This window comes from Pogoniulus pusillus, chromosome 22 (assembly GCF_015220805.1).
Source record: "Pogoniulus pusillus isolate bPogPus1 chromosome 22, bPogPus1.pri, whole genome shotgun sequence".
NCBI classification, from domain to species: domain Eukaryota; kingdom Metazoa; phylum Chordata; class Aves; order Piciformes; family Lybiidae; genus Pogoniulus; species Pogoniulus pusillus.
The window spans coordinates 10,360,903-10,386,068 of record NC_087285.1 but is presented as its reverse complement, the minus strand read 5'-3'; the positions used below and the strand labels follow the sequence as shown (position 1 = coordinate 10,386,068).

The following is a 25,166-nucleotide window of genomic DNA, read 5'->3' as shown; positions in this document are numbered from 1 at the left end:
TTGAGATCTGTCAGATGCCCTTTGATACAGCCCAGAGAGAACACACCAAAGGGTCAAATAGTGGCTTTGTGTCAAGTGCCCTGAGAAACATCCCCCAGCAGCACATCCTGCACTTAACTCTGATTTCATGGAGTGGCTGAGGGATGTGAGGTTGTTTAGTCTGGAGCAAAGGAGGCTGAGGGGAGACCTCGTTGCTCTCTACATTGAGCTTGCAATGAGGTGGAGGTTGGTCTCTTCCCCCTAGGATCAGGCCCTTTCCAACCCAAACCCTTCTGTGGTTAGGGCAGTAAACCATGTTTCTCTAAACAGATTAAATACTTTGGGACTTCCAGACTCCAAGAAGCTGATCACTGAGTGCCTGAACTTGATTTTTAGGTCAAGCTTGTGATGAAATGTTTTGTTGTCTCTCGATAACAGAGCTTGCTGCCCAGTCCTGGGTGAAAACAGGCTGCCATTGTTGCACTGGGGTTTCACACATCACACTTGCCCTGTGCTGCAGTTCTGGGCCAGTGTTCGTGGTGATGAAGGCAGTCAGTTCACCAAAGATTGTTTTGACCATGTATCAGCCTGTCATCTGTCTCTACACCCCCTGCTTGATGGAGGCATGAAAAAACCTGAGCTCTGGGGTTTCTGGAGAGCTGAGCATTGTGAACTAATTTCTCTCCTCTTTATTCCTCAGGCAGAGAATGAATCTACCCTGTATGTACGACCAATGCAAACACATGCTCATGGTTGCCCGAGAGCTGTCACGCCTGCAAGTCTCCTATGAGGAGTACCTCTGCATGAAGACCTTGCTTCTCCTCTCCACAAGTAGGTGAACAGTTCAGTACTTCATACAGTGTTAGTGAAGAGGTGTTCAAGGCCAGCTTGGATGAGGCCTTCAGCAACCTGGTCTAGTGGGAGGTGTCCCTGCCCATGGCAGGGAGGTGAAAGTAGGTGATCTTTAAGGTCTCTTCCAACCCAAACTGTTCTAGGATTCTATGAGTTCTGCTTTTAGACATTCATGCTGAGGGGTGCAAATTGTGTTCACAATTTTCCAAGGTCATCAGAGAGACCTAGCACCAAAGTACAGTTTGAAATGCTTCCAAAAAATCACAAACTGACTGAGGAGTAGAGAGGAAGTTGAGTACTGGGTTCAGTTTTGGGCCACTCACTACAACAAGGGTGAACATGAGAAATAGTTTCTTTCCCAAAAGGGTTGTCCAGGCCTGGGCCAGGCTGCCCGGGGCAGTGGTGGAGTCACCATCCCCAAAGGGGCTTGAAGGCTGTGGAGATGTTGTACTGAGGGACATTCTAGGCAAAGCTCTGACTTCATGCCCATAAAGAAAACAAAAGCAAAGCCACAAACTGTAACAAACAAAAACATCAAATCAAAACAAGAAGGAAACAAAACCAAAGCAAACAAAACCAACACCACCATCTCTGAGGAAGTTCTGCTCCAAATCTGAGGCATTTTTCTCCCCCAAAAAGTTGTCAAACACCCCAGAACTTGCTCCAAATTTGTTAGACAACTACAGCTTTTTACATGTGCATCTAAAAAATACCTGGTGATTTCCTGATGGATACCATGAGATAGTTTTATCTAACATGCTACAAGGTGGGGTTTGTCCTCCATAGGGTGTGCTGCAGTTCAGTCCCAGGTCAGCAAAGTTCTTTCTGCACTGCATGAAATGTCAGTGTCAAAACAGCCCTGGTTAGAAGGTACAGAAATACCCTGATCTGAAACACTTCCAGGGTTATTTTTACCCTCTCTTCATACTCTATCAATTTTTTTCCTCTCATGTACAGTGAGGCTGTAGCCACCTGAGAAAGCTCAGATGTGACTCTGTCTCTGCTGCAGCCCAGGCACTTTCAGTAGCAGGCAACCAGACCCTCACCTTGCACTGCTCCACCTGGCTTGTGCCAGGGTGTCCTGGAGAAATCTCATCCCATGGCTGTCACAGCAACACTCATGGAATCCCAGCATGCTGAGGGTTGGAAAGGACGTCTGGAGATCACCCAGTCCAACGCCCCTGCTATAGCAGGGTCACCCACAGCAGCTTGTCCAGGTGGGGTTAGAAGCTCTCCAGAGGAGACTCCACAACCCCTCTGGGCAATCTGCTCCAGGACTCCAGCACCAAGAAGTTCTTGCTTCTGCTTAGATGGAAGCTCCTGAGTTCCAGTTTGCGCCCACTGTCCCTCATCCTGTCCCTGGGCACCACTGACAAGAGCCTGGCCCCATCCTTTTGCCCTTTAGCTGTTGAGAAGCACTGAGAAGATCCCATAGTCCCACAGGTCTGAGTGGGCAGTGACTGTAGTTCTTCTGGAGCCTTTGTGCTCCTACTTGACAGGAACTGGTTTCTGGTGGGGTGTAGTGACAGGGACACTAGGCTGGCTTGGAAGTGTCAGTGAGAGCCACAATACACAGCAAGCTTTTTCAGCATAGATTAATGGAATGGTTTAGATTGAAGATCATCCCGTTCCAAAGCCCTTGCCATGGGCAGGGACACCTTCCACTAGACCAGGCTGCTCAAGGCCAGGATTACAAGTTCCAGAAGAATGTAGCTAGTTCTTCGTGGAGAGGTCTCCAGTACCCCTCAGCTTTCCTTTTCCCAGTCAGTAACAGCAGCAGTTCTTCTAAAGAAATGAGCCCTTGGTAGCTTTGGGCTTTTCCCAGCTGAAGGCAGGAGGATGGTGTAGCCCAACACGGAGGCCCTCTTGGAGCCCAGGGTGATGAGTGTGGGCAGGAGAGGTGCCATGACCAGCTCCTCCCCATGCCTGCTGCCTTGGTGGCCTGGCAAGGACCAGCACAGCCTCCCCTGCCAAGCCCAGAGCCTGGGACAAGGAACTCTTTTCAGAGGAAACTTTCAGCTCCACGCTGCCCTGGGCTATGCAGGACTTGAACCTTCCCCAGGACTGCAGATTTCAAGTGAGTTTCTGAAATCTCTCCCAAAAATTCCTCAAGTGTTTTGGATGTGGCAGAGGCCAACTTTCCTTAGAGAGCTTGGAAATTTCCTGTAAGGAATTTCCATGGCAGCAATGGTGAAGAGGCAACAGTCATGGAATGAAGCCCGTTGATGAGGGAGCTGTGGAAGGCCTGGTGCTAACCAGCAGAAGGCTTCTCTCTTGTATTTGCAGCTAAAGACAATCAATTCTCAGATGTCTTTCTGAGTACAGACATTGTGTGAGGGGAACATTGTGGACTTCTGCAAGTTGAATAGCTGAAATTTGTGCAGCTTTGTCATCCACAGCTTTAATTTCTCTTTATTGTGTTTCCCTGTAAGTTTCCCAAGAGAGGAGAAGGAGTAGTAGGAGGAGTAAAACAGGAATCCCACGTGGGTCTGGACTCGTAGCTGACACACAGACGTAGCACACAGAGCTCTTGCTCTTCAGTTACTGAAGCCACAGTTAACATGTTGTCATCTCCTGTGGAGACAGGGCAGGCAGGATGCTCCAGCGTCTCACAGATGCTGACAGGGTAGGGAGGGATGGAGTTTTTAGGGGAGAGAGGGTGCTTTAGTGGCACTCTCCTTCTCTCTTCCCTTCGGATGGCATTGTCTCAGCTCTCTCTCTCTTCTCTACATTCACCAAGGTAATTAAAGGCTTCAAATCAAGCCTCTTAAGGACCACTGGTGTCCGTATCCTTGATTTCTCCTGATTTGTGTACTAGTCCTTGGCCTTTAGAGAGGCCATCCCAGTAGGAGAACACAGGCACAGGGACTTAATATGGATTTCACAGTGTGGGTTGGAAGAGACCTCAGAGATCATCTACTCCCACCCCCAGCCATGGGCAGGAGTGCCTCTCAACTAGACTCGGTTGCCCAAGATCTCATCCAACCTTGAACACTTCCAGGCAGGGGACATCCACAACCACCCTGGGCATCCTATTCCATACTGAAGAACTTCTTCCTAAGATCCAGTCTAACCCGGCTCTCCCTCGGCTTCAAACCATGCCCCTTTGTCCTACTGCTAGACACACGAGCAGTTTCTGTCCAACCTTCCTATAGGATCCCTTGAGCTATTTGAGTGTGAACACAGGCCTCAGTCTCCATGTCTTGGCTTCCTAACCCACAGCTCCTCATCAGTCTGTGATTCCTCCCTGTTGCAAGAAGCTCCCTGGAGAGCCTGTGCAGGCAGCTTGTTGTGCGGTCTCTCTTGCTGCCCTCGGCAGACGCGTTATTTGAGCCATCTCAGGAGGCTTGGAACTAGATGATCTTTCAGGATCCTTTCTGAGCCAAGCCATCCTGTGATCCTACAAACCAGGTCATCCTGTGATCCCACAAGCCAAGCCATCCTGTGATCCTGACTTTTTTCTCCCCTCAGCATGGATAGGTTTCTTATGTCACATTTCCCCAGGCACTTAAAACACAGGAGCCCCAGCCCTGGTGGTTCTTCATCCTGGGCTTAGTGTGGTTGCCTTCATGGTCGGGTTCCCCTCCCTCTGATTTTGGGGGTTATCTTGAGGTTATTTTATTTTGCCTGTGCTATTTATTAGTCCTGTGCTGTTTGTTGGCCAGTCATGTGACTTGGCTCCTGCTCCCTTCCCTTGCTGCTCCACAGACATCAAGCCCAAGTTCTTTTTTCTCTTGCGGTCATTTTTGCGTGACTCATGTGAGAGAGCTCAAGTTGCAGCTCGATTCATAGACGTGTAATGTCTTAAAGGTTTGTCTCCATGTTGCAGTTCCCAAGGAGGGCCTGAAGAGTCAATCCCTGTTTGAAGAAATCCGTATGACCTACATCAAAGAGCTGGGGAAGGCCATTGTGAAGAGAGAAGGGAACTCCAGCCAGAACTGGCAGCGGTTTTATCAACTGACGAAGCTGTTGGACTCTATGCATGATGTAAGTCCTGAGAGGAAGGCTGGAGGCCTGCCAAATCAATAAGTTTGGGGATCTTACAGTAATCTCTGTCCTTGTATTTAAAGACATAAAGGTGGAATGGGGAGGAGGCAGTCATAGAGTCATAGAATGGATTGGAAAGGACCTCCAAGGGTCATCTAGCCCAGTCACCCTGCAGTGAGCAGGGACAAGTGAGCAGCCAGGCTCCTCTGTGCTGACTGAAGGCTAAAGAGGTGACTTTGGAAGCTTTTGGACTCCTTTTGCAGTTGAATTCCACTCCAATTCAAGTAATGATCAGTACAATATTTCAGTGCCTTCAGTTTGTGAAAATGTGGCTTCAAATTGATGGTCACAGGGCCTTTGTGGTTGCAAAAGACATTTCAGATCACGGGGACAAGTTACTGCTGGGGAGATCCCCACTGGACTCCAGAAGAAAAACATTTCCCCGTGAGAACAGTTGAACATTGGAATCATCTCCCAAGGGAAGTGGTGGAGTCCCCTACATTGGACAGCTTTAAGGCTTGGCTTGTCAGGGTGCTGGGCCAGTTCATTTCAGTGTTACTGTTAGCTAGAAAGGTTGAGGGGGGGTAGGTTGAACATGAGGAACAATTTCTTTGCTGCAAGAGTGGACAGGCATTGGAACAGGCTGCCCAGGGAGCTGGTGGAGTCCCCATCCCTGGAGGTGTTCAATAACTGTGTGGCCATGGCACTTGGGGACATGGTTTAGTGGCCATGGTAATGTTGGATTGAGGGTTAGGTTCCATGATCTTAGAAGTCTCCTCCAGAGGGCTTTTCCAACCCAAACCATTCTGTGCTTCTATTACATTTACACCATCATTGATTGCCATCAGGAGTCTCTGTGACACAGGTGGCACAAGCCCAGAGCCCATTATGGCATGGTAGAGTCTCTGCACCTCCCCTGGGCACCCCTCCCACAGTGCTTACCCTTGCTTGGAGCACGTCCGAGTGGCCACAGCTCTTCTGCCCTGGCAGGGTAGGTTTGGGCTGTGCTGAGCTGCACGAGCACAGGCAGCTGCTCTCAGCTCCCACCCTGTTTGCAGAGCATGCTTGGGCTTTCCTCTTCCAGAAAATCCAAATGGAGCCCAGCAGGAGCCCGACACTGGAACAACTTTCCCAGGGAGGGGGTGGCATCCCCTATCCCTGGAGGCATTCAAGAAACCTGTGGATGTGCCACTTGGGGACATAGTTTAGTGGCCATGGTGGTGCCATGATCTGGGAGGTCTTTTCCAGCCCTTACAGTTGTTTGACTCCGCAGTTGCGTAGCGATTCTGTCTTCCTCGCCTGAGTAACGCTTTGCTCTCTCCCTGCTAGGTGGTTGAAAATCTCCTGAGCTTTTGCTTCCAGACATTTTTGGATAAATCCATGAGCATCGAGTTCCCAGAAATGCTGGCAGAAATCATCAGCAATCAGATACCAAAATACTCAAACGGAAACATCAAGAAGCTCTTGTTTCATCAGAAGTGACTGCCTTAACACAAAAGGGTTGCCTTAAGAAAACGTCAAACGATAGCTTTGGGGTTTTGGGGTTGTTTTTTGGGGGGGTTGCTTTTTTGGGGGTTTTTTGGATTCTTTTTTTCCTCCTCCTCTTTTTTTTTTTTTTTTTTTTTTTTTTTTGTAAAGATAAACCCTCCAGAACTGGTTCCTTTTGTCCTTGCAAGCGATCTTACCTTTTTGTACTTATGCACTACAGTGGTTTACAGAGGGCCAAGATTTCGGCGAGCTGAGCGGCGGAGTTCGGAGGTCTCAAACTCGGGTGGAGAAAAAAAGAGAAAAGCCAGGGTGGGGGAGGGGGGAAGGAAAGGAAAGATAACAAAGGAGGCAAAAATGGGCAGAAATTCTCTGCTCTCCCCTTGAGCACCATCCGTGGATACATCAGAACCACCAGTGACGAGATCTGGGGCTGTGCGATGGACTTTCTGCTAGTTCACTTCTGCAGGTGGCTGGAGACAGATTTCTAGGCTGGGGATTTGCTGCTGGTGGAGTTTGTTCTTGGTCGGGGCGGGGGTGGGGGTTGGTATTTTGGGGGGGTTGGGTTGGTTTGGGTGGGGTTTTTTTGTAACTTGGGGTTGTTGTTTGGGGCTTTTTTGTTCGGGGTTGGGGGTTTTGTTGTTATTGGGAGGGTTAATTTGGGGGTGAGTTGTTATTTTGGGAGAGGTTTAGTTATTTTGGGGGGAGTTCAGTTATTTTTGGTGTCTTTGTTATTTTGGGGGTTGGGTTTTTTTTATTTGAGGACTTTTTGTTTAGCTTTTTTTGGGGGGGTTGTTGTTTTGGTGTCTTTTTCTTACTGTTTTTTTAAGCCATTTGGGGGGGTTTATTATTTTAGTGTCTTTTTGTTATTTTGGGGGTTGTATTTTTCTTATGTGGGGATTTTTTAAAGCAATTTGGGGTGATTTTGTTATTTTAGTGTCTTTTTGTTGGTTTAGGAGTTGTATTTTTCTTATTTGGGTTTTTTTTAAAGCTATTTAGGGGGGGGGGTTGTTATTTTAGAGTCTGTTGTTTTGGGGGTTGTATTTTTTCTTGGTTTTTTTTTAAGCCATTTTGGGGGGTTTGTTATTTTAGTGTCTTTTTGTTATTTTGGGGGTTGTATTTTTCTTATTTGGGGATTTTTTAAAGCAATTTGGGGTGATTTTGTTATTTTAGTGTCTTTTTGTTATTTTGGGGGTTGTTTTTTATCATTTAGGGATTTTTATGAAGCTATTGGGTGGGGGGGGTGTTATTTTGGTGTCTTTTTCTTATGTTGGGGTTGATTTTTTGTGTTATTTCGGGGATTTTTAGCCATTTGGGGAGTTTTTTTGTTATTTGGGGATTGGTTTTGTTGCAGTTACTTGGGATTTTTGTGGTACCTTGGTGTCTTTTTGTTATTTGGGGGTTAGTTTTTTATGTTACTTGGAGGGTTTTTAGTTATTTTGGGGTTGGGTTCTTTGTTATTTGGAGATTTTTAGGTATTTTGGAGATTTTTTTTTTTCAAGATATTGAGGGGAGTTGTTATTTTGGTGTCTTTTTGTTATTTTGGGGTTGATTTTTTTTTGTGTTATTTTGGGGTTTTTTAGCCATTTTGGGAGTTTTTTGTTATTTGGGGATTATTTTTGCTGTAGTTACTTGGGGTTTTTTGTTACCTTGGTGTCTTTTTGTTATGTTGGGGTTGGGGTTTTGTATTATTTGTAGGGTTTTTAGCTATTTTGGGGTTGGCTTCATTGTTATTTGGGGATTTTTTAGTTATTTTGGGTTTTTTTTTAAGCTACTTGGCAGGTTTTTTATTTAGGTATCTTTCTTCTTTTGGGGTTGATTTTTTTTGTGTTATTTTGGAGTTTTTTAGCTTTTTTGGGAGTTTTTTATTATTTAGGTGTTTTTTTTTTAGTTATTTGAAGTTTTTTGTTATTTTGGTGTCTTTTTGTTACTTTGGGGGTGGGGTTTTGTGTTATTTGGGAAGGGGGTAGCTACTTTGGTGGGTTTTTTTTGTTATTTTGGGAGTTTTTTGTTATTTTGGAGGGTTTTTTTAATTAGTTATTGAGGGATTGTTATTTTGGGGTTTTTTTAACTTATTTTTAGTTCTTTTATTATTTTGGGGTTTTTTTTAAGTCCTTTGGGGTTTCTTCTGTTATTTGGGAATGTTTTTGTTGTTTTGGGGGTTATTTTTATAGATTGGAGTCTGTTTTTTGGAGGGTTTTGTTACTAGAGGGTTTTTTCCTCCACTTTTTTGGGGGTCCTTTATTCTTAGTGGGGCTGATTATTTTTGTTGGTGTCTGGGTTGGTTTTTTTTTTTCATTGTTTGGGCTTTTTGTTATTTTGGGAGGTTTTGGGGGGGTCGTGGTTGTTGTTTGGGGTTATTTGGGGGGTTGGGATTTTTTTTTATTTGGTTGTTTGGATTGTGGTTTGGTTGTTTTTTTTTTTAGCAAAGTGTTTGGGATTGATTATTTTTCCTCTCCAAAGTTAAGGTAGCATTTTGGTTTATGCATGTAACCTGAAGAAAGTTTACAAGTGTATATCAGAAAAGGGAAGTTGTGCCTTTTATAGCTATTACTGTCTGGTTTTAGCAATTTCCTTTATATACCCTGAACCTAGGCTTGGTTCAGTTGTTTGGGTTTTGGTTTTTTTTTTAATTACATCTTTTTTTTTTTACTACTTCAAGATGCCTCTTGTACAGCTGGTTTGGGGTTTGGTTTGGGTTCTTTTAGTCTTGGTTTTGGTTTGGTTTGTTGGTTTTTTTTTTTAAGGTGGGGCAGCTCCTAGCTTTCCTCAGTGACCTCTAGAGAGTAATCCTTGAGTTCTGTATTCATGTGAAAATGGGTTGGGCTTTTCTGACCTAAAAGAGCTTTGAACTGTCCCAAAGTGACCATAACAGGTGAGGTGTTTTGGGGGATTTGTTTGGTTATATTACTTTTTTTATACCGAGGGCCAGGGTGAGTGAGAGAACACTTCTCAACAATCTAACCTAGACAGACGTGAACAAAACAAAACACACAAGATACTTCTGGTATAGGTGCAAAGAGCATTGGGATATGCAGATTCACCCAGTCCTCGCTGGATGTAACCGAGCAGGTTCTTTTGTACGCGGAGGCCAAGCGGCGCGCGCCTGACGCTTGCTTTGCGCGGAGAATGCAACAGCCATAACGCTACGAGTCATGGGCTGCACTGCTGCCAAGAAGATCAGTCCTGACTGCCCATCAGGAAATTTTCAGGAAAATATGCAGAGCTTCAGAAAAGTTTACTTCTGTGTGGAATTTTCTATACGCTCAACTCTCTCATCCTGCGAGTCTCGACAAAAAAAAAACAACAACAATATGCCATGGAGTTCAGAGGCAGACCTGTCATGACGCCCAGGGGCTTTGGTTTTCTTCTGTTCTCTCCTATTGCTCCTAAGAAGTCTTCTCCTCGGCGAGGTGTTCACCGTGGCCATGGGCAGGGAAGCAGGAGCTGGCTGACTCTCAATGCTGGACCCAGCGGCTCAGGGGCTGGCTGAGTCCTCTCAAGCTGGACCCAGCAGCTCAGGAGTTGGCTGAGTCCTCTCAGCACTGCACCCAGCAGCTCAGGAGCTGACTGACTCTCACGCTGGACCCACCAGCTCCCCACCACTGTGGGGTTAGAGACCCATTTTCACATCTCCACCTGCCACCAGCTGCTTCAACCCCCCCCTTCTCCAGCTTTCCTGGAGAGCAGGAAAGAGCCGCTACTGATTTGCGTGGTCTTAGCGTCGTACGTTGAACTTTCTGTCTTTGTAAGGCTGCATCCCCTCACACGATTCCCAGCGTGCCATAAGGTTCCCATAGCTCTTGTGAACTTCTCCTGGTTGCCATCAAGAACTGTCTTTTAAACTGTTTAGAAGCTGTAGTAGCCTTTTCTACCTGCACCTTAACGATTTTCTGTACCTGGAAATTGAGCTATTTACTTAATGCCACTCTAAAAACAAAAACACAGAGAAAAAAGGCAAAAAAAAAAAACCAACCAACCTTGATTTTTACTCCCAAGTGGCCACATCCTTTGTGTAATAATAGACATAATGAGAAAGATCCTCTGAGAAAAAATACAAAAGCTAATATATTTTTGTATTTAGTTAGAGTTTCCAATGTGTATAATCGGTGTTCTCCGCTGATCCGAGACGAGAAGGGAAGGGCTACTGCAGCTTTAAAAAAGAGAAAAGAAAAGCAATTTATTAAATGATTGTAAAATAGCTTGTATAGTGTATAATAAGGATGATTTTTAGATGACAGATTGCTTTATCATGATTACATGTAGTTCTATTTTTTGTAGGGGTCACAAATAGGCTGAACGGTCTCACGTCGTGCTTTGTTTTTTCGCCTGGAGGCAGCGCTGATGAAGGCGTCGGTGTCCAGTACCCAAAGAAGTGCTCAGTGCAGAGAGAGAGGAGAACCTGTGCCCAGGGGGCTCGGTGGGGTTGGCTTTGTGCTTAATCACTGTGGAAACAAACAACCGCGAAAAGAAGTTGGAGCCGGGATGGGATAGTCCCACCCGGATGGTTCCCCTTCAGGAGTCACTGCTGAATCACAACCTCTGCTGCCAAAAAGGTGACCAGGGAGACGCGTGTGGCATGCACACCTCCTCCTGCCACCCACTGCCACCCCGGGCCTGGCTTCACAGCCCTACCCCCACCCCCAGCACAGCAGAAGCAGCTGTGGAAATCTGGCAGTAGCATGCAAGCGGCTCCCAGCAATGTGACTGGAAGCCCTGCCATGTGAGGAGAGGCTGAGGGAGCTGGGGAAGGCTTAGGGGAGACCTCATTGCCATGGGTGGCTCTCAGGAGCACGGAGACTCCTTTTGTACAGGGAATCCTGTGGAAAAGACAAGGGGTGAGGTGGATGTTAGTGCTGGAGAGATCCCTATCGGGCTCCAGCAGAAAATGTTCCTCCATGAGAGCAGTTGGACATTTGGTGCCCAAATAGGTGACCTCTGGAGGTCCCTTCCAGCCCAAACCATGCTATGGTTCTGTTAGGATCATCTCCCAAGGGAAGTGGTGAAGTCCTCTATGCTGGACAGCTTTAAGGCTCAGCTTGACAGGGTGCTGGTCCAGCTCAGTTCAACTATCCTCTTAACTAGAAAGGTTGGGCCAGATGGTCCTTGGGGCCCCTTCCAAGCAGGCACTCTGGGATTCTGTGATCTGTAAAGGCAGAGCATGAGCTGGCACTGTACACTGGGACCTTCCTGTCCTCAGCAAAAGGTTGTTTCCAAATGGCAGACTAAACTTCAACCCTTCCCTAAATCTCTTTTTGAGTGTTACAGCTTTTAAGAAGGAAGGTTCCCATCCTGAGTGCTTTGGAGTCAAATAGCTTTAATAACAAGGAGGAATCATTCTCCTCTCCCTGACCTGTAAAGGACAAGGTGGAGCTCAGGGTTTAATTCCAGCTCTCAGCTTCATTCAATGAAAGCACCAAAGCACAGAATCACAGAATGGTTTGGTTTGGAAGGGACCTTAATGATCATCCAGTTCCAATCCCTGCCATGGTCAGGGACATCTGCAAGACAACCTTACTCGAGGCCTCACTCAGCCTCCCTTTGAAGGCTTCCAGGCTTGGAGCCTCCACAACGTCTCTGGGCAAACTGTTCCAGTGCCTCACTACCCCACTGGGCCTCAAGGCCCTGTCCAGCCCAGTCTAGTGGAAGGTGACCCCTTGGAGGTGCAGACAGGAGTTTGGTCCCATCTGCTCACAGGAGGAAAACTGAGTTTGCTTCGAGAGGGTGGTTCTAAGAGTTGCATCCCCAGATACATGGGGGTGTCAGGTTATGGTCTAGTGGGCATGGCAGCTGGGTTATGGTTGGACTTGATGATCTTAAATGACTTCTCCAACCTTAGTGATTCCCTGCTCCTACTGCGTGGAGGAGTGGGTGGGGGTGTGGGTACCTGCAGGTGTCCAAGCGCGCTCAGATCCAGAACTCGCCTTCTTGGCCAGCAGAGAAGTGACTGCAGTGAGCACAAGCCCTCACCGCCCTGGCAGCACAGGAGAGGCTCTCTACCCCGTGTTGTCTGTTTGCCTGTAGATTCAGTTTTAGTTCGTGGATTTAAGGAAAACCAAGAGGAGACTCTGATGCTAGAAGGAAGCAATCGTCCTGTGCGTGCTGTTGAGTTTCAGCTCCCCCGTTCCCCACCCCTGGTGCTTCTGTAGGCAGTGAGAAGTCCGTGTGTGTGTGTGTCCTTAGTCCTTGTAGCAGTGGGTAGAATCTGCACTCTGGATAAAGCAGGGAGAATTCTGACTTGGTCTCTTAGTGCCTTATCACAAAGTGCATGCATCCGAGGAACGGCCGCGCCGCAGCTGCCCTGCGCCCGCGGGGACCGGCGCTGGGAATAGCCTTAGGTGGGAGTGGGGATGGAGAGGGAGGGAGCTGCCCGGGCGTGGCCCCAGCGGCGGCCGGGGGGGGGGTTAGGAGGTGAGGGAGGGATGGGGTGGGGAGAAGGTGCCAACCGAAGCTGAGAAATGACCTTACCGTTCTGAGAAGAGAAAGGTAGCAAAGAGGAGGAAGTGCCTGGATGAACGTCAGCCAAATCCTGTGTCCCACCTACAGCGAGCGAGGACTTCAGGCTTGGACCCTAGAGCCAGGTTGTAAGCAAGCGATGGAGATGCTCCATCCTTGGTCCAGTCTGCAACCAGGTGTTGCTGAGCCATCCATCTTAACATAGGAACCAAACTTTTCAGGATGGGGGTCAGGGCCTTTCTTGCCCCCCCCCAAACTCCTCATTCCCTGAGGATTTAAAAAAAAAAAAACAAGGCTGTGTGTATGAAAAAAAACAAAACCAACAAAAAACATATATATATCTCCCCTGTCCCCCTCCAAACTAACCCCTCCCCCCCCCCCCAATAACACCTAGAGTCAGCAATGTGTCATTATTCTATTTTGTATATTAAACAGAGGGTATATACTGGGGACAAATCGTATAGCAGACCTGTGTATGGCATTATTAAAGAGAAAAAAAAAAATGGGGGGAAAAAAAACAAAACAAAGAATAATAAAAACCATTAAAAAAAAAGAGAAAGCAAAAATCATTGTTTTTATCACAGTCATTTTAAACAGCATAAAAAAAACCCCAACCTTTAAAAAGCAGAAGTATTAAAAACAATTGAAACCTGTTTCAAAAACAACCAAACCCTGATCAAAGTTGTAGGGTGTTGGGGGTTTAATTCATGCTGAATAATTCTCTAGTGCTGAGGCTGCAGTTGGTTTGGGTTTGTTTGGGGTTTTTTTTTTGTTTTCCACCTCCTCAGTGAAATATTGAAACTGTCAAAGCTTGTGTGGAATTGTGGATTTTTTTTTTTCCATTTTATTTTTCTTTTTTATTATTTTCTTTATTTTTTTTTTCCTATTCTGGGTAAGAAAAAAAAAAAAAAAAAAAAAGCCAACCAAAACTAAGCCACACATCTGTACAGAAGTTGCAGTAACTGTCACCTGTTTACAGCAAGGCTGAAGGATGGACAGAAAACCTGATAATAAAATTCTGCCTTTTTTTTTTTTTCATTAAATGGCTTCAGAAGGCTTCTGGGGACTCCTTTTGCTGGGTGCCAGGGAAGGGTTGGGTCTGGCAAGGGAGTCGTTGGGTTGTGGGTGGCACCCAACTGAGTGGGGTGGTTGGTTGAGAATGAAGGCTGGGGATGAGTGCAGAGCAGGTAGAGGGGAAGGGCTGGGGCTGATGGTGGAGTTGTTGGGTTGTAGATGGCACCAAACTGGTGTGGTTAATAAGAATGAAGGATGAGTGCAGAGCAGGTAGAGGGGAAGGGCTGGGGCTGATGGTGGAGTTGTTGGGTTGTAGATGGCACCAAACTGCTGTGGTTAATAAGAATGAAGGATGAGTGCAGAGCAGGTAGAGGGGAAGGGTTGGGGCTGATGGTGGAGTTGTTGGATTGTAGATGGCACCAAACTGGTGTGGTTAATAAGAATGAAGGATGAGTGCAGAGCAGGTAGAGGGGAAGGGTTGGGGCTGAGGGTGGAGTTGTTGGGTTGTAGATGGCACCAAACTGCTGTGGTCAATAAGCATGAAGGATGAGTGCAGAGGAGGTAGAGGGGAAGAGTTGGGTCTTACAGCAGCATTGTTGGTTTGTAGGTGGCACCAAACCACTGTGGTCAATAAGCATCAAGGATGGGGATGAGTGCAGAGGAGGTAACGGGAAGGGTTGGGTCTGACAGTGAGGTTGTTGGGTTGTAGATGGCCTCAAACTGGTGTGGTTGATAAGCATAAAGAAAGATTGGTGCAGGAGGGTTGGGTCTGACAGTGGAGTTGTAGGTGGCACCAATCTGGTGTGGTCAATAAGCATGGAGCATGGGGATTGTCACAGGAGGAGGTTTGGGTCTGACAGTGGAGTTGTTAGGGTGTAGGTGGCACCAAACTGAGTGGTGTGGTTGATGAGCATGAAGAATGGGGATGGGTGCTGCCCAGAGTGACCTGGAGAGGCGGGATGAAGAGAACCTCATGAGATTCTCTAAGGCAAAGTGCAAGGTCCTGCACATAGGTCAGGACAATTCAACCAATCCAGGCTGGGGTCGGGAAAAGGTCCTGGGGACTGTGAGACTTCAGTCTGAGGAGTTAAACTGCCCTTGGGCCAGCAGTCCGAAGTGCCTCCTAAAGGAGCCATGCTGAGAACTCCTTCTGTGGCTGCCTGCTAAAAAATGCTCTGTTTGGTCTTTGACAGCCCTGGAACAACAAACACTGCCCTGAGATTCCTTTCCTGCTGTTGTCACCAGCAAAGTATCCCCAATAACTAGAAGTGGGGCTTTGGGTGGGTTTTTTTTCAATCCTTAACACAGCTCCTGCCTCAGCCCCTCCCTGCAAACAGCAGTGCGAGGTCCCTGCGCTGATCCAGTCTCCTTTCACTCAACACTCCCTGCAGGGAGTGAGGTCTTGGGCTTACAGCACTTGCCCCTTGGCCATTTCCAGGCTGCATGGCTGGAGACTGGGGTCAGAGGAGCACGGGATCTGTGGTAACTCCGTGCAGCTCTTAGGGGGAGCTGCTGTAAGGAGTTAAGGCACCGAGATGCAATCACTGCTTTAAGGCCAAGGCACCAGCTCCACAGAACACAGCAGTTCTGAGCTGCCCTCACTTTCCACCCAAAATTCAGCTGCTGCAATCACTGGCCTTGTGCAGCCTGCAGGAGGGCGGGGGGGAGGCCTCATTGTTCTCTACAACTCTCTAAAAGGAGGTTGCAGTAAGCTGGGGGTTGGTCTCCTCCCTACTATCAGGTGCGAGCAGGTGAGAAAACAGCCTGAAATTGTGCCAGGGAAGTTCAGGTTGAACATGAGGAACAATTTCTTGGCTGCAAGAGTGGTCAGGCATTGGAACAGGCTGCCCAGGGAGGTGCTGGAGTCCCCATCCCTGGAGATGTTCAATAACTGTGTGGCCATGGCACTTGGGGACATGGTTTAGTGGCCATGGTACCATTGGATTGAGGGTTAGGTTCCATGACCTTAGAGGTCTGCTCCAGAGGGCTTTTCCAGCCCAAAACTATTCTGTGCTTCTATTACATTTACACCATCATTGATTGCCATCAAGAGTCTCTGTGACACAGGTGGCACAAGCCCAGAGCCCATTATGGCATGGTAGAGTCTCTGCACCTCCCCTGGGCACCCCTCCCACAGTGCTTACCCTTGCTTGGAGCACGTCCGAGTGGCCACAGCTCTTCTGCCCTGGCAGGGTAGGTTTGGGCTGTGCTGAGCTGCACGAGCACAGGCAGCTGCTCTCAGCTCCCACCCTGTTTGCAGAGCATGCTTGGGCTTTCCTCTTCCAGAAAATCCAAATGGAGCCCAGCAGGAGCCTGACATCCCTGGTGTTTGCTTTGCTCTCATCCCAGCAAACCCAGGGCACGTCAGGGTGGTTTGGAACTGGTGCCATCGGTACAGGCCCTTTCATTACAGCTTTGGCATTTAGGGTTTGCCAGCTCAAGCACTGCTGACTTTGTCTTTGCCCCTGGGACAGTGCAGAGCTCCCCTGAGCTGTGCCCCTACCCCAGCAGTGGTTGGTTGTGCTCTGGGCACACACAGCTTTGCTGCAGAGAGCCCCAGAGTACTGGAATTTTAAAGGGGGAGGGGGGAATACAACTAACTACTAACTACTCCTTGGCCTGACAGTTCCTTGTTATCCCACAGCAGCCTTCCCTCTGCCGGGGCTTCTGCCAAGCTCCGGCTGGGGGACTGGCCTTGGAGGCTACCCAGGACTCCTCAGGTTCTGCCCTGCCACCCTGGAGATCCCAACTGCCTCATGGCCATAAATCCCAGATTTAGTCACTGCTGCCTCCCTCAGCTCTGGCTGCTCTTCCTTCCAGGGGGTCTCTTTACGCTGGTGCTGCTGCCCCATCCCCTTCAACCAGGCAGCAGCTCAGTGCTGGTCCCCAGGCTACCACCCCTCACCCCAGCCTGCACCTTAGACCCAATCCCAAGGCAGTCCTATGCTAAGAGCAGCTCAGGATGGGGTCTTTGGGGCTCCCTGGCACCTCTGGACCCTGTGTGCTGGCCCACCCCCACCAGCTCCCATGCTGTGGTCACCTACCCCTTGCTTGAGCCCAGCTCTGCTCTGTCCCTCTTCCAGCTGTGGGAGGCAACAACTGATGCTTTGATGGCTTACTGGCTGTGGAAAGGCGACAAGCAGCAGCAGCTTGCTGTGGCTGACCAAGCCTGAGGGTTTCTCCTGATGCCCCTTGGCACTGCCCAGGCAGAGGAGCTGTGGGGATGAACTGCCAGGGACAAATCTTCCTGCCTGTCCAGCTTCTGAGCCCCTGTGCTGCAGGAGAAGTTGTGCTCATCCAGGCAAAAGTGCAGCAGAGACCTTCCACAAGCATCTCTGGAGACCGCTGCCAAGGCAGACGCCAGGTGAAGCCACAGAGAAGCCCCAGGCAGCTGATCTCCCTCCCGCCCTGCACCCTGTGAGCACCCAGCACTTACCAAGCAGCAGGTAGCTGGCACTGGACCACACATCCCATGAGGCCCCCAGGCAGCTGCACTTCCTTGGGCCCAGACAGCAGGTTTGGTTTGCTTCATCAGGAGCACTAAAAGGTTCATTTAGTGGTGGCCCTGAAATGATTACACAGGGGATGTGCTGTGCACTTCAAACCAAACCTCTGCCAAAGTGTGACTGCCACGACAAAATACAGAGCAACCTGCTGAAGGACATTAGAAGTTTGCTGAACTGATGCTAGAAACTAGTTCTGAAGTGAACTGGAGAAGTGGTGCTGGGAGGGAAATCACAGAATGGTAGGGCTTGGGAGGAACCTCTGGAAATTATCCAGTCCAATCCCCCTGCCAAGGCAGGGGCACCTGGAGAAGGTCACATAGAAGCATGTCCAGGTGGGGTTTGAACATCTCCAGAGATGGAGACTCCACCACCTCTCCGAGCACCCTGCCCCAGTGCTCCAGCACCCTTCAATTAGAGAAGCTCCCCCTCAAGCTGGGGGTGTGCAGCCTGCAGAAGAAAAGGCTCAGGGCAGAGCTCATTGCTGTCCTGAAGGGAGGCTGTAGCCAGGTGGGGTTGGGCTCTTCTCCCAGACACCCAGCAACAGAACAAATCTCAAGTTGTGCCAGGGGAGGTCTAGGCTGATGTCAGGAGGAAGCTCTTTCCAGGGAGAGTGATTGGCATTGGAATGGGCTCCCCAGGGAGGTGGTGGAGTCACTGTCCCTGAAGGTGTTGAAGCAGAGCCTGGCTGAGGCACTTAGTGCCATGGTCTGGTTGATGGGCCAGGGCTGGGTGCTAGGTTGGCCTGGATGAGCTTGGGGGTCTTTTCCAACCTGGTTGATTCTATGATTCATGTTCAGATGGAACTTTTTATGTTCAAGTTTGAGCCCACTGCCCCTTGTCCTGTCACTGGGCACCATTCCACACAGCCTGGTCCCACCCTCCTGTCACCCTCCCCTCAGGCATTGATCAGCATTGGTGAGATGCCCTCAGGCTGCTCTTCTCCAGACCACAGAGGCCCACATCTCTCAGCAAATGTTCTTTGCTACCCCACAGGCTGGGCACAGCTCCAAGGGGTAATTAAGGATATTCTCTGAGGTCACAACAGGCAACTTTAAGTTTAAAAACTAACAAGTAAGTGGAATCTTTCTAATTATGGACTCTGTTGAGCCAAGAGCAAACCACAGGAGAAGGTGGAGGCAGAAGTGCTGACACAGCATCTGCTATGGCCACTAATTGCATTGCTAATGAGATGGGACAGAGGCTGGACTTGCTGCCCGAGGCGATGCAGGCTGAGCAAAGTGGCCCATTGTGCCCAGTGAAGTGCAGTGGGCATGACTGGCAGGCAGTGGAGCTACCATGGCAGGAGCTGAGCCGGTGGGGACTTGGATCCTCTCCCAGGCTGATGTCAAAAGCAGCTTCTGCTCCCTCCAGCAGCTCCATAAATCCAGCCCTGAGGATTTTTTGTCTCTCCTATCCCTGGCTGGGAAGTTTTTGGGTTTGGCTCAAGGGGGTTGGGTCTTTGCTTGAGGAAGAATGACTGTGAGCAGGCTCTGTGTTGGGCAGCTGTGGGGCAGCTGATCCTGCTCTGCCATAGCTCCTCTGCTCTGCCCTGCCTGGGGCCAAGCTGTGCTGGGAAGGGTAATGGGCACGAACCTGAACGCAGGAGGTTCCAGCTGAGCGTCAGGAACTTCTTTCATTGAAGGGTGCTGGAGCACTGGAGCAGGCTGCTCAGAGAGGTGGTGGAGTCTCCATCTCCAAACCCACCTGGAGCCATCTGCTATGAGGCCAGGCTGAGAGAGTTGGGGTTGTTCAGCCTGGAGAAGAAAAGGCTGCAGGGAGACCTTCTGCTGGCCTTGCAGTGCTTAAAAGGACTAAGAAAGCTGGGGACAGACTTATGAGCAGGGCGTGTTGTGACAGGACTAGGGGTGATGGTTTGAACTGCAAGAGGAAGATTTAGACTAGAGAGAAGGGAGAAATGTTTGACACTGAGGCTGGTGAGAGCCTGGCCCAGGTTGCCCAGAGAGGTGTCCCATGCCTGGAACCATTGCAGGTGCAGTTGTCTGAGGATCAGAGCAACCTGCTCTAGTTGCAGATGTCCTTCTGCAGTGCCCTCTTCTCCTTTCTCTCCAGTGTGAATCTCCCTCTTTTAGTTTCAGGCCATCACCCCTCGTTCTGTCACAACAGACCCTGCCATAAGACCACAGAGGGCCAAGCCTGCTGTCCCCATCCCCCATGGGTGCCACCAGCCCCATCCCATCTAGAGCTGTTCTCCTGCGAGAAGCAAACCTCAATCAAATCCCAGCATTTTCTAATTCCTCATTGCTAACTCTCCCCTCCTCCTTCCCTCTTGGCTGGCAGGAGGAGCTTCCGTGGCCGAGCCCCAGCAGAGCTGCACGTGTTCCTACCACACACAACAAAAGCTCTTTGCCACAAGGCTCAAACCACAGCAATTACCCACAAAACACCAACCCAACCCAGCACTTGGCAAACCAGAAGCGACTTAGAATCATAGAACCATGCAGGTTGAAAGAGACCTCAGAGATCATCCAGACCAAACTATCACCTTCCTTCTTCTGGGGAGATGCTCCCCAGCCTGGGTCCAAACCCTGCCCTGCTCTGGGGTGATGCTCTGCTGGGTCCATGGGGACCCCACCCTGGGGACCAGAGATGCTCAGGGAGCTGCTGCCCTTCGGTCTCTCCTCCCTGCTCTGGCCATCAGCTCGCTCCCATCGCAGCCGCCCACGGCCACTGGGATTTGCTGAGCATAATGGGTCTGAAAAAGCTGAAATCTGTTGGGCTAAAAATATCCTCAGTGTTGCTGGGGAAATAAATAATCAACAGCAGAGTGATTAAGAGCTCCTGGTGTCATTGGTTCTCCTGAGCAGGGCCGGAGGGGCTGGCCCTGGCTGTTTCAGAGGAGCAGACAGCTCAGGTACCAGACCAGCGGTTGTTAATTCAAATAAAACCACCAACAGCCCCAGCCAACCTCAGCCTGAAACAAAACCAAAACACAAACACTGCTGGAATAAAGCAAAGGCAGCAGCAGGCCAGGAGAAGCAGGAGCAGTTCCCAGCCCCAGGAATATTTCTGTTCAATGGCGACTGCAGCAAAATTATGAAGCTTTAGAAGAGCAAAAGAGGGCAAAAAGGGGGCACTTGCCAAGCCTCCCCCTGCCTGCAGCTCTGCTCTGGCAGCCAAGACCAAGGAGAGAAGGCAGAGATCTGCTCCTGCAGCCACCCTGGCACCTCCCCGGCCCCTCAACATGAGCTGAACCCCCAGGCAAAGCTGCCGCAGAGATGGAGCCTGACCCCAAACCAGAGGTGTCACTGAGATAGAGCCTGGGCAAAGGTTACTGAGCCTGAGCCCCGGCAGAGTTGTCACTGACTTGGAGCCTGGGCAGAGGTGTCACTGAGCCTGACCCCAAACAGAGGTGTCACTGACATAGAGCCTGGGCAGAGGTGTCACTGAGCCTGACCCCAAACAGAGGTGTCACTGACATAGAGCCTGGGCAGAGGTGTCACTGAGCCTGACCCCAAACAGAGGTGTCACTGACTTAGAGCCTGGGCAGAGGTGTCACTGAGCCTGACCCCAAACAGAGGTGTCAATGACATAGAGCCTGGGCAGAGGTGTCACTGAGCCTGACCCCAAACAGAGGTGTCACTGACATAGAGCCTGGGCAGAGGTGTCACTGAGCCTGACCCCAAACAGAGGTGTCACTGACATAGAGCCTGAGCAGAGGTGTCACTGAGCCTGACCCCAATCAGAGGTGTCACTGACATAGAGCCTGGGCAGAAGTGTCACTGAGCCTGAGCCCAATCAGAGGTGTCACTGAGATAGAGCCTGAGCAGAGGTGCCACTGACACAAAGCCTGGGCAGAGGTGTCACTGAGCCTGAGCCCAGGCAGAGGTGCCACTGAGCCAGATGTTGGGAGAGATGCTGCTGAGCCTGGCCCTAGGCAGAGCTGCCAGTGAGCCAGAGCCCAGGCAGAGGTGCCCAGCCTGGCAAGAAGGGCATGGCCTGGCAGGGTGCTGCAGTGGGGCTGGCTGGTGGCCAGGACAGTGGCTTTGCCTGGGGAGCAAGTCCTTAGTAAACAAGATTAGAAGGAGCTTGTTTGCACAGGAGCTGCCCTGGCAGCAGCTGGAAATACGAGTTCAGCCCCAGCCCCACAACCACCTCCTGCAGCAGTCGTGGCAGGCTCCAGCTGGTTGGGCTGTGGGGCCATGGGATGTCACCAGCAACCTCTGCTGGGCTTAAATCCCACCAAAGTGAGAAGGTGGGCACCAAACCTCCGTGCCACAGAGATGCTCACCCTGGGGGTTCTGCCTTCACTACTGCCACTCCAGATGTTCTGCAGCTCGTCCATGGAGTCGTTTTCTCTGCTCATCACTTCCTATAGAATCACAGAATTGTTTGGTGTGAGTCCAACCATCAATCCACCACCACCACAGCCCCAGGTGCCATGCCCACACGTTGCATGGACACCTCCAGGGATGGGGACTCCACCTCCTCCCTGGGCAGCCTGTTCCAACGCCTCAACACTCTTGCAGCAAAGAAACTGCTCCCCATCTCCAACCATGGTCTAACTGACTGGATAGGGCTGGGTGATGGGTTGGACTGGATGATCTTGGAAGCCTCTTCCAAGCTGGTTGATTCTATGATGATGATTCTAAACCTGCCCTGGCACAATTTCAGGCCATTTCTTCTCCTTCTATCACCTGACACTAGGGAGGAGAGACCAAGCCCCAGCTCACTGCCACCTCCTTTCAGGGAGCTTTAGAGAGCAATGAGGTCTCCCCTCAGCCTCCTGTTCTCCAGACTAAACAACGCCAGTTCCCTCTGCTTTTACCTCACAAGTTAATGACAGCTCTGACCAATTTGCAGATATTTAATTACCTAATTGTCTGGGGTAAGAGCTCAGCCTTGCTGTGGAGCAGGGGAGGGGAAGAAGCCTATGGGACACGATGCTGATGCGGAGCCTGGGGAGCTGAGCCCTGCAGGGACATCTCGCTCTGGAAATGCATTGATTTCAGCTCCACCATCCCCCTCCACACATCCAGATCCTCTTCTCTGCCTTCCCCATATCATTTGAGCCCTGCAGCAGCTTTCCAGGCTGCCGGGGTGGGTTTTTTTTCTCTTCCTGAGTGCGTCAGTGAGTTTTAGAGCCCAGGTGTGATTTTCTAGACCCTTTTGTCTGAGGTTTAGAAGCAGGAATAAACTTCATTAGCAGAAGGCAGGATTTCTAATCAGTAATAGGTAGGTGCTACCTCGTCAGCCTAAACGACAAGCTGCTTTGCCATGCTTGTCTCCAAATAATCAGCTCCTCAGCCAGACAATAGGACCTTACACAGCTATTTCTTTAAAACAATAATAAACCTTTGCTTCTCTTGCCCCAAAGCTAAAAGCCTGAGTTAGCCCCACTGCACAAGCTCGGGGTGCTCTGAGGTTTCTGCTTCATTAGAATAAGGAAAGCCCCAGGCTAAGCAAACCATGCCCCCTCAGCACTCAGCTCCCTGTTCGGTGCGGAGGGAATGTTGCTCAGCTTGCAGACCACTCTGGCTCCAGCCAGTGCTGCACTCAGCTGCTGGGACTCTGAGGGGCATGGGTGTTGCCTGAGCTCTCACCACCCCAACCACCTCACCTGTGGCTGGATCCCCATGGACTCACCTGTGGGTGATCCTGCTTTGGCAAGAGGGTTTGGACTGGAAGATCTTCAGAGGTCACTTCCACACTTCCAACTCCTACTATGTTTCCAACCCAACCCAATTCAACCCCAACACAACACAATTCAATCCTAATTCAAACCAAACACAACACAATCCAATCCAACTCTACCCTGAAACAATCCATTCAGTCCTAATCCAACTCAACTGAACCCCAACACAATCCATTCAGTCCTAATCCAACTCAACCGAACCCCAACACAATCCATTCAGTCCTAATCCAACCCAACTCAACTCCAACACAATCCATTAAATCCTAATCCAACCCAACCCAACTCCAACACAATCCATTAAGTCCTAATCCAACCCAACTCAACTCCAACACAATCCATTAAATCCTAATCCAACCCAACCCAACTCCAACACAATCCATTAAGTCCTAATCCAACCCAACACAACTCCAACACAATCCATTTAGTCCTAATCCAACCCAACTCAACCCCAACACCATCCAATCAAGTCCTAATCCAACCCAACTCCAACACAATCCATTCAGTCCTAATCCAACCTAAATCAACCCCAACACAATCCAACCCAATTCAATCCTAATTCAACCCCAAAACATCACAATTCAATTTAATCCAACCCAACTCAACCCCAACACCATCCAAGCCAATTCAATTGTAATTCAACCCCAAAACAACACAATTCAATTTAATCCAGCTCAACCTCAACACCATCCAAGCCTTCAATCCTAACTCAACCCCAAAATATCATAATTCAATTTAATCCAACTCAACCCCAACACCATCCAAGCCAATTCAATCCTAATTCAACCCCAAAACAACACAATTCAATTTAATCCAGCTCAACCTCAACACCATCCAAGCCAATTCAATTCTAATTCAACCTCAAAACATCACAATTCAATTTAATCCAACTCAACCCCAACACCATCCAAGCCAATTCAATCCTAATTCAGCCCAAGTCAACCCAATCCAATTCAATCCTAATTCAACCCAACTCCAACACAATCTGACCCAATTCACTCCTAATCCAACCCAACCCAGCTTCAATCTAGTCCCAACCCAACTCCAACCCAATTAAATCCACCTCACCCTAAACCCCCAGCAAGGCATCAGAACATGTGTCAAGAGCACTGGCAGCACCCAGGGCGCTCCCAAACCATCTGAGGTGCAACCTCCCACCAAATCAGTAAACAGACAATGAGCAGCAGCTCAAGCTCAGGCCTCTGAGGACCTCAAAATACCATGTGTAGGTGGCCACTGTGATGTGGGGTGGCCTGGTGCATGGTGGCCTGGCCATGACCAGCTCATGGGACTGGTGCCATTGAGTTGAACCATGGCAGGACTGCTCCTTGAGACTCATTTGACCTCTGTTTCAGCAGATACTGTAGTTCCATGTTCTTTTTTGGGGTGGTTTAAAGGCTGAAATGATGGGCAGGGAACAGAAGACTTTACCTGCCAGCAAGTCTGACCATCCTGCTCTCTCTTTTGACCAATGATTTTAATATTAAAGCATCAAATTCCATGTCAAGCTGGTTAAAATCTGCATTTTCTTCCTTGAGTTTCTCCTGGAATAAAGCAAAGTTTACTGCAGCATTAAAGCTGGCCCCAGACAGGAACATTCAGCAAAGCTTTTTTAGCCACCTCTTTCTCTTTGGAAAGTTCTCAATTCAAAGGAAAATAAAGAAAGAGTATTCCCCTGCTCTCCTGTCAGAGCAGAAGCTTCTGCTGGCCTTTATTTTCCTTCTCTCCAGATGACATCTTGTAAATACGTTTGCCTGGGCCTTCTGCTCCCAAGTACTCTGGAGGAAGCACATCCAAAAGCTCCTGAGTGCCTCAGGAATTCACTCCCTGCTCAGAATAACTCCAGCGTCTGAAGGGCTGAAGTGGGACATTGCTCTGCAAGGGTCCACAGGGACAACCTTCTGGAGCTGGCGCAGCCTTACTGAGGAGGTCCTTAAAGATGCCTTGTAAGGTGTCTCTGGTGGGACTGAAATCCTCCTTTCTCTGAGGTTTGAGTTTTGCTGCAATAGGAAGTGATTGGCTAAGAAAAGCTGAGCAGGAAAGATGGAGACTGGTAGTGAGACCCCTGCTCAAAGCCTCTGCAGCAAAGCAGGCTCTGCTGGGGGCTGAAATGTCCAGAAAGGGAAAGATCAGGGCTAGGTCTGGCTCAGAGAGGTGAGGGCAGAAGGTTGAGGGCTGTGATTAACCATCAGCTTCTTCAAACTAAGAAGGCAGCTGCTGCAAATAGGAGTTGAAGG

General features: G+C 49.4%; 1 protein-coding gene and 2 long non-coding RNA genes across 4 annotated transcripts in view; 1 reads left to right on the top strand and 2 right to left on the bottom strand.

Moving 5' to 3' along the window:
• Positions 1–6,446, top strand: part of NR3C1 (nuclear receptor subfamily 3 group C member 1) — an 84,773-nt gene extending 78,327 nt beyond the window's left edge. For both annotated transcript variants that reach the window (XM_064161682.1, XM_064161681.1), the window contains exons 7-9: positions 680–810; positions 4,661–4,818; positions 6,148–6,446. In XM_064161682.1, the coding sequence (XP_064017752.1) occupies positions 680–810; positions 4,661–4,818; positions 6,148–6,300 (442 nt within the window). In that variant the 3' untranslated portion in view covers positions 6,301–6,446. The remainder of the gene's footprint in view (positions 1–679; positions 811–4,660; positions 4,819–6,147) is intronic.
• Positions 6,447–7,577: 1,131 nt separating this feature from the next.
• On the bottom strand, positions 7,578–13,252 carry LOC135185174 (uncharacterized). Its single transcript, XR_010306386.1, has 2 exons — positions 10,564–13,252; positions 7,578–10,456 (listed from the first exon to the last, which is right to left on the bottom strand). It is a non-coding gene; the product is annotated as an uncharacterized LOC135185174 (long non-coding RNA).
• Positions 13,253–16,666: 3,414 nt separating this feature from the next.
• LOC135185172 (uncharacterized) lies at positions 16,667–21,781 on the bottom strand. The gene is made up of 3 exons (XR_010306385.1): positions 21,529–21,781; positions 17,210–17,338; positions 16,667–17,118 (listed from the first exon to the last, which is right to left on the bottom strand). It is a non-coding gene; the product is annotated as an uncharacterized LOC135185172 (long non-coding RNA).
• Positions 21,782–25,166: the final 3,385 nt, after the last annotated feature.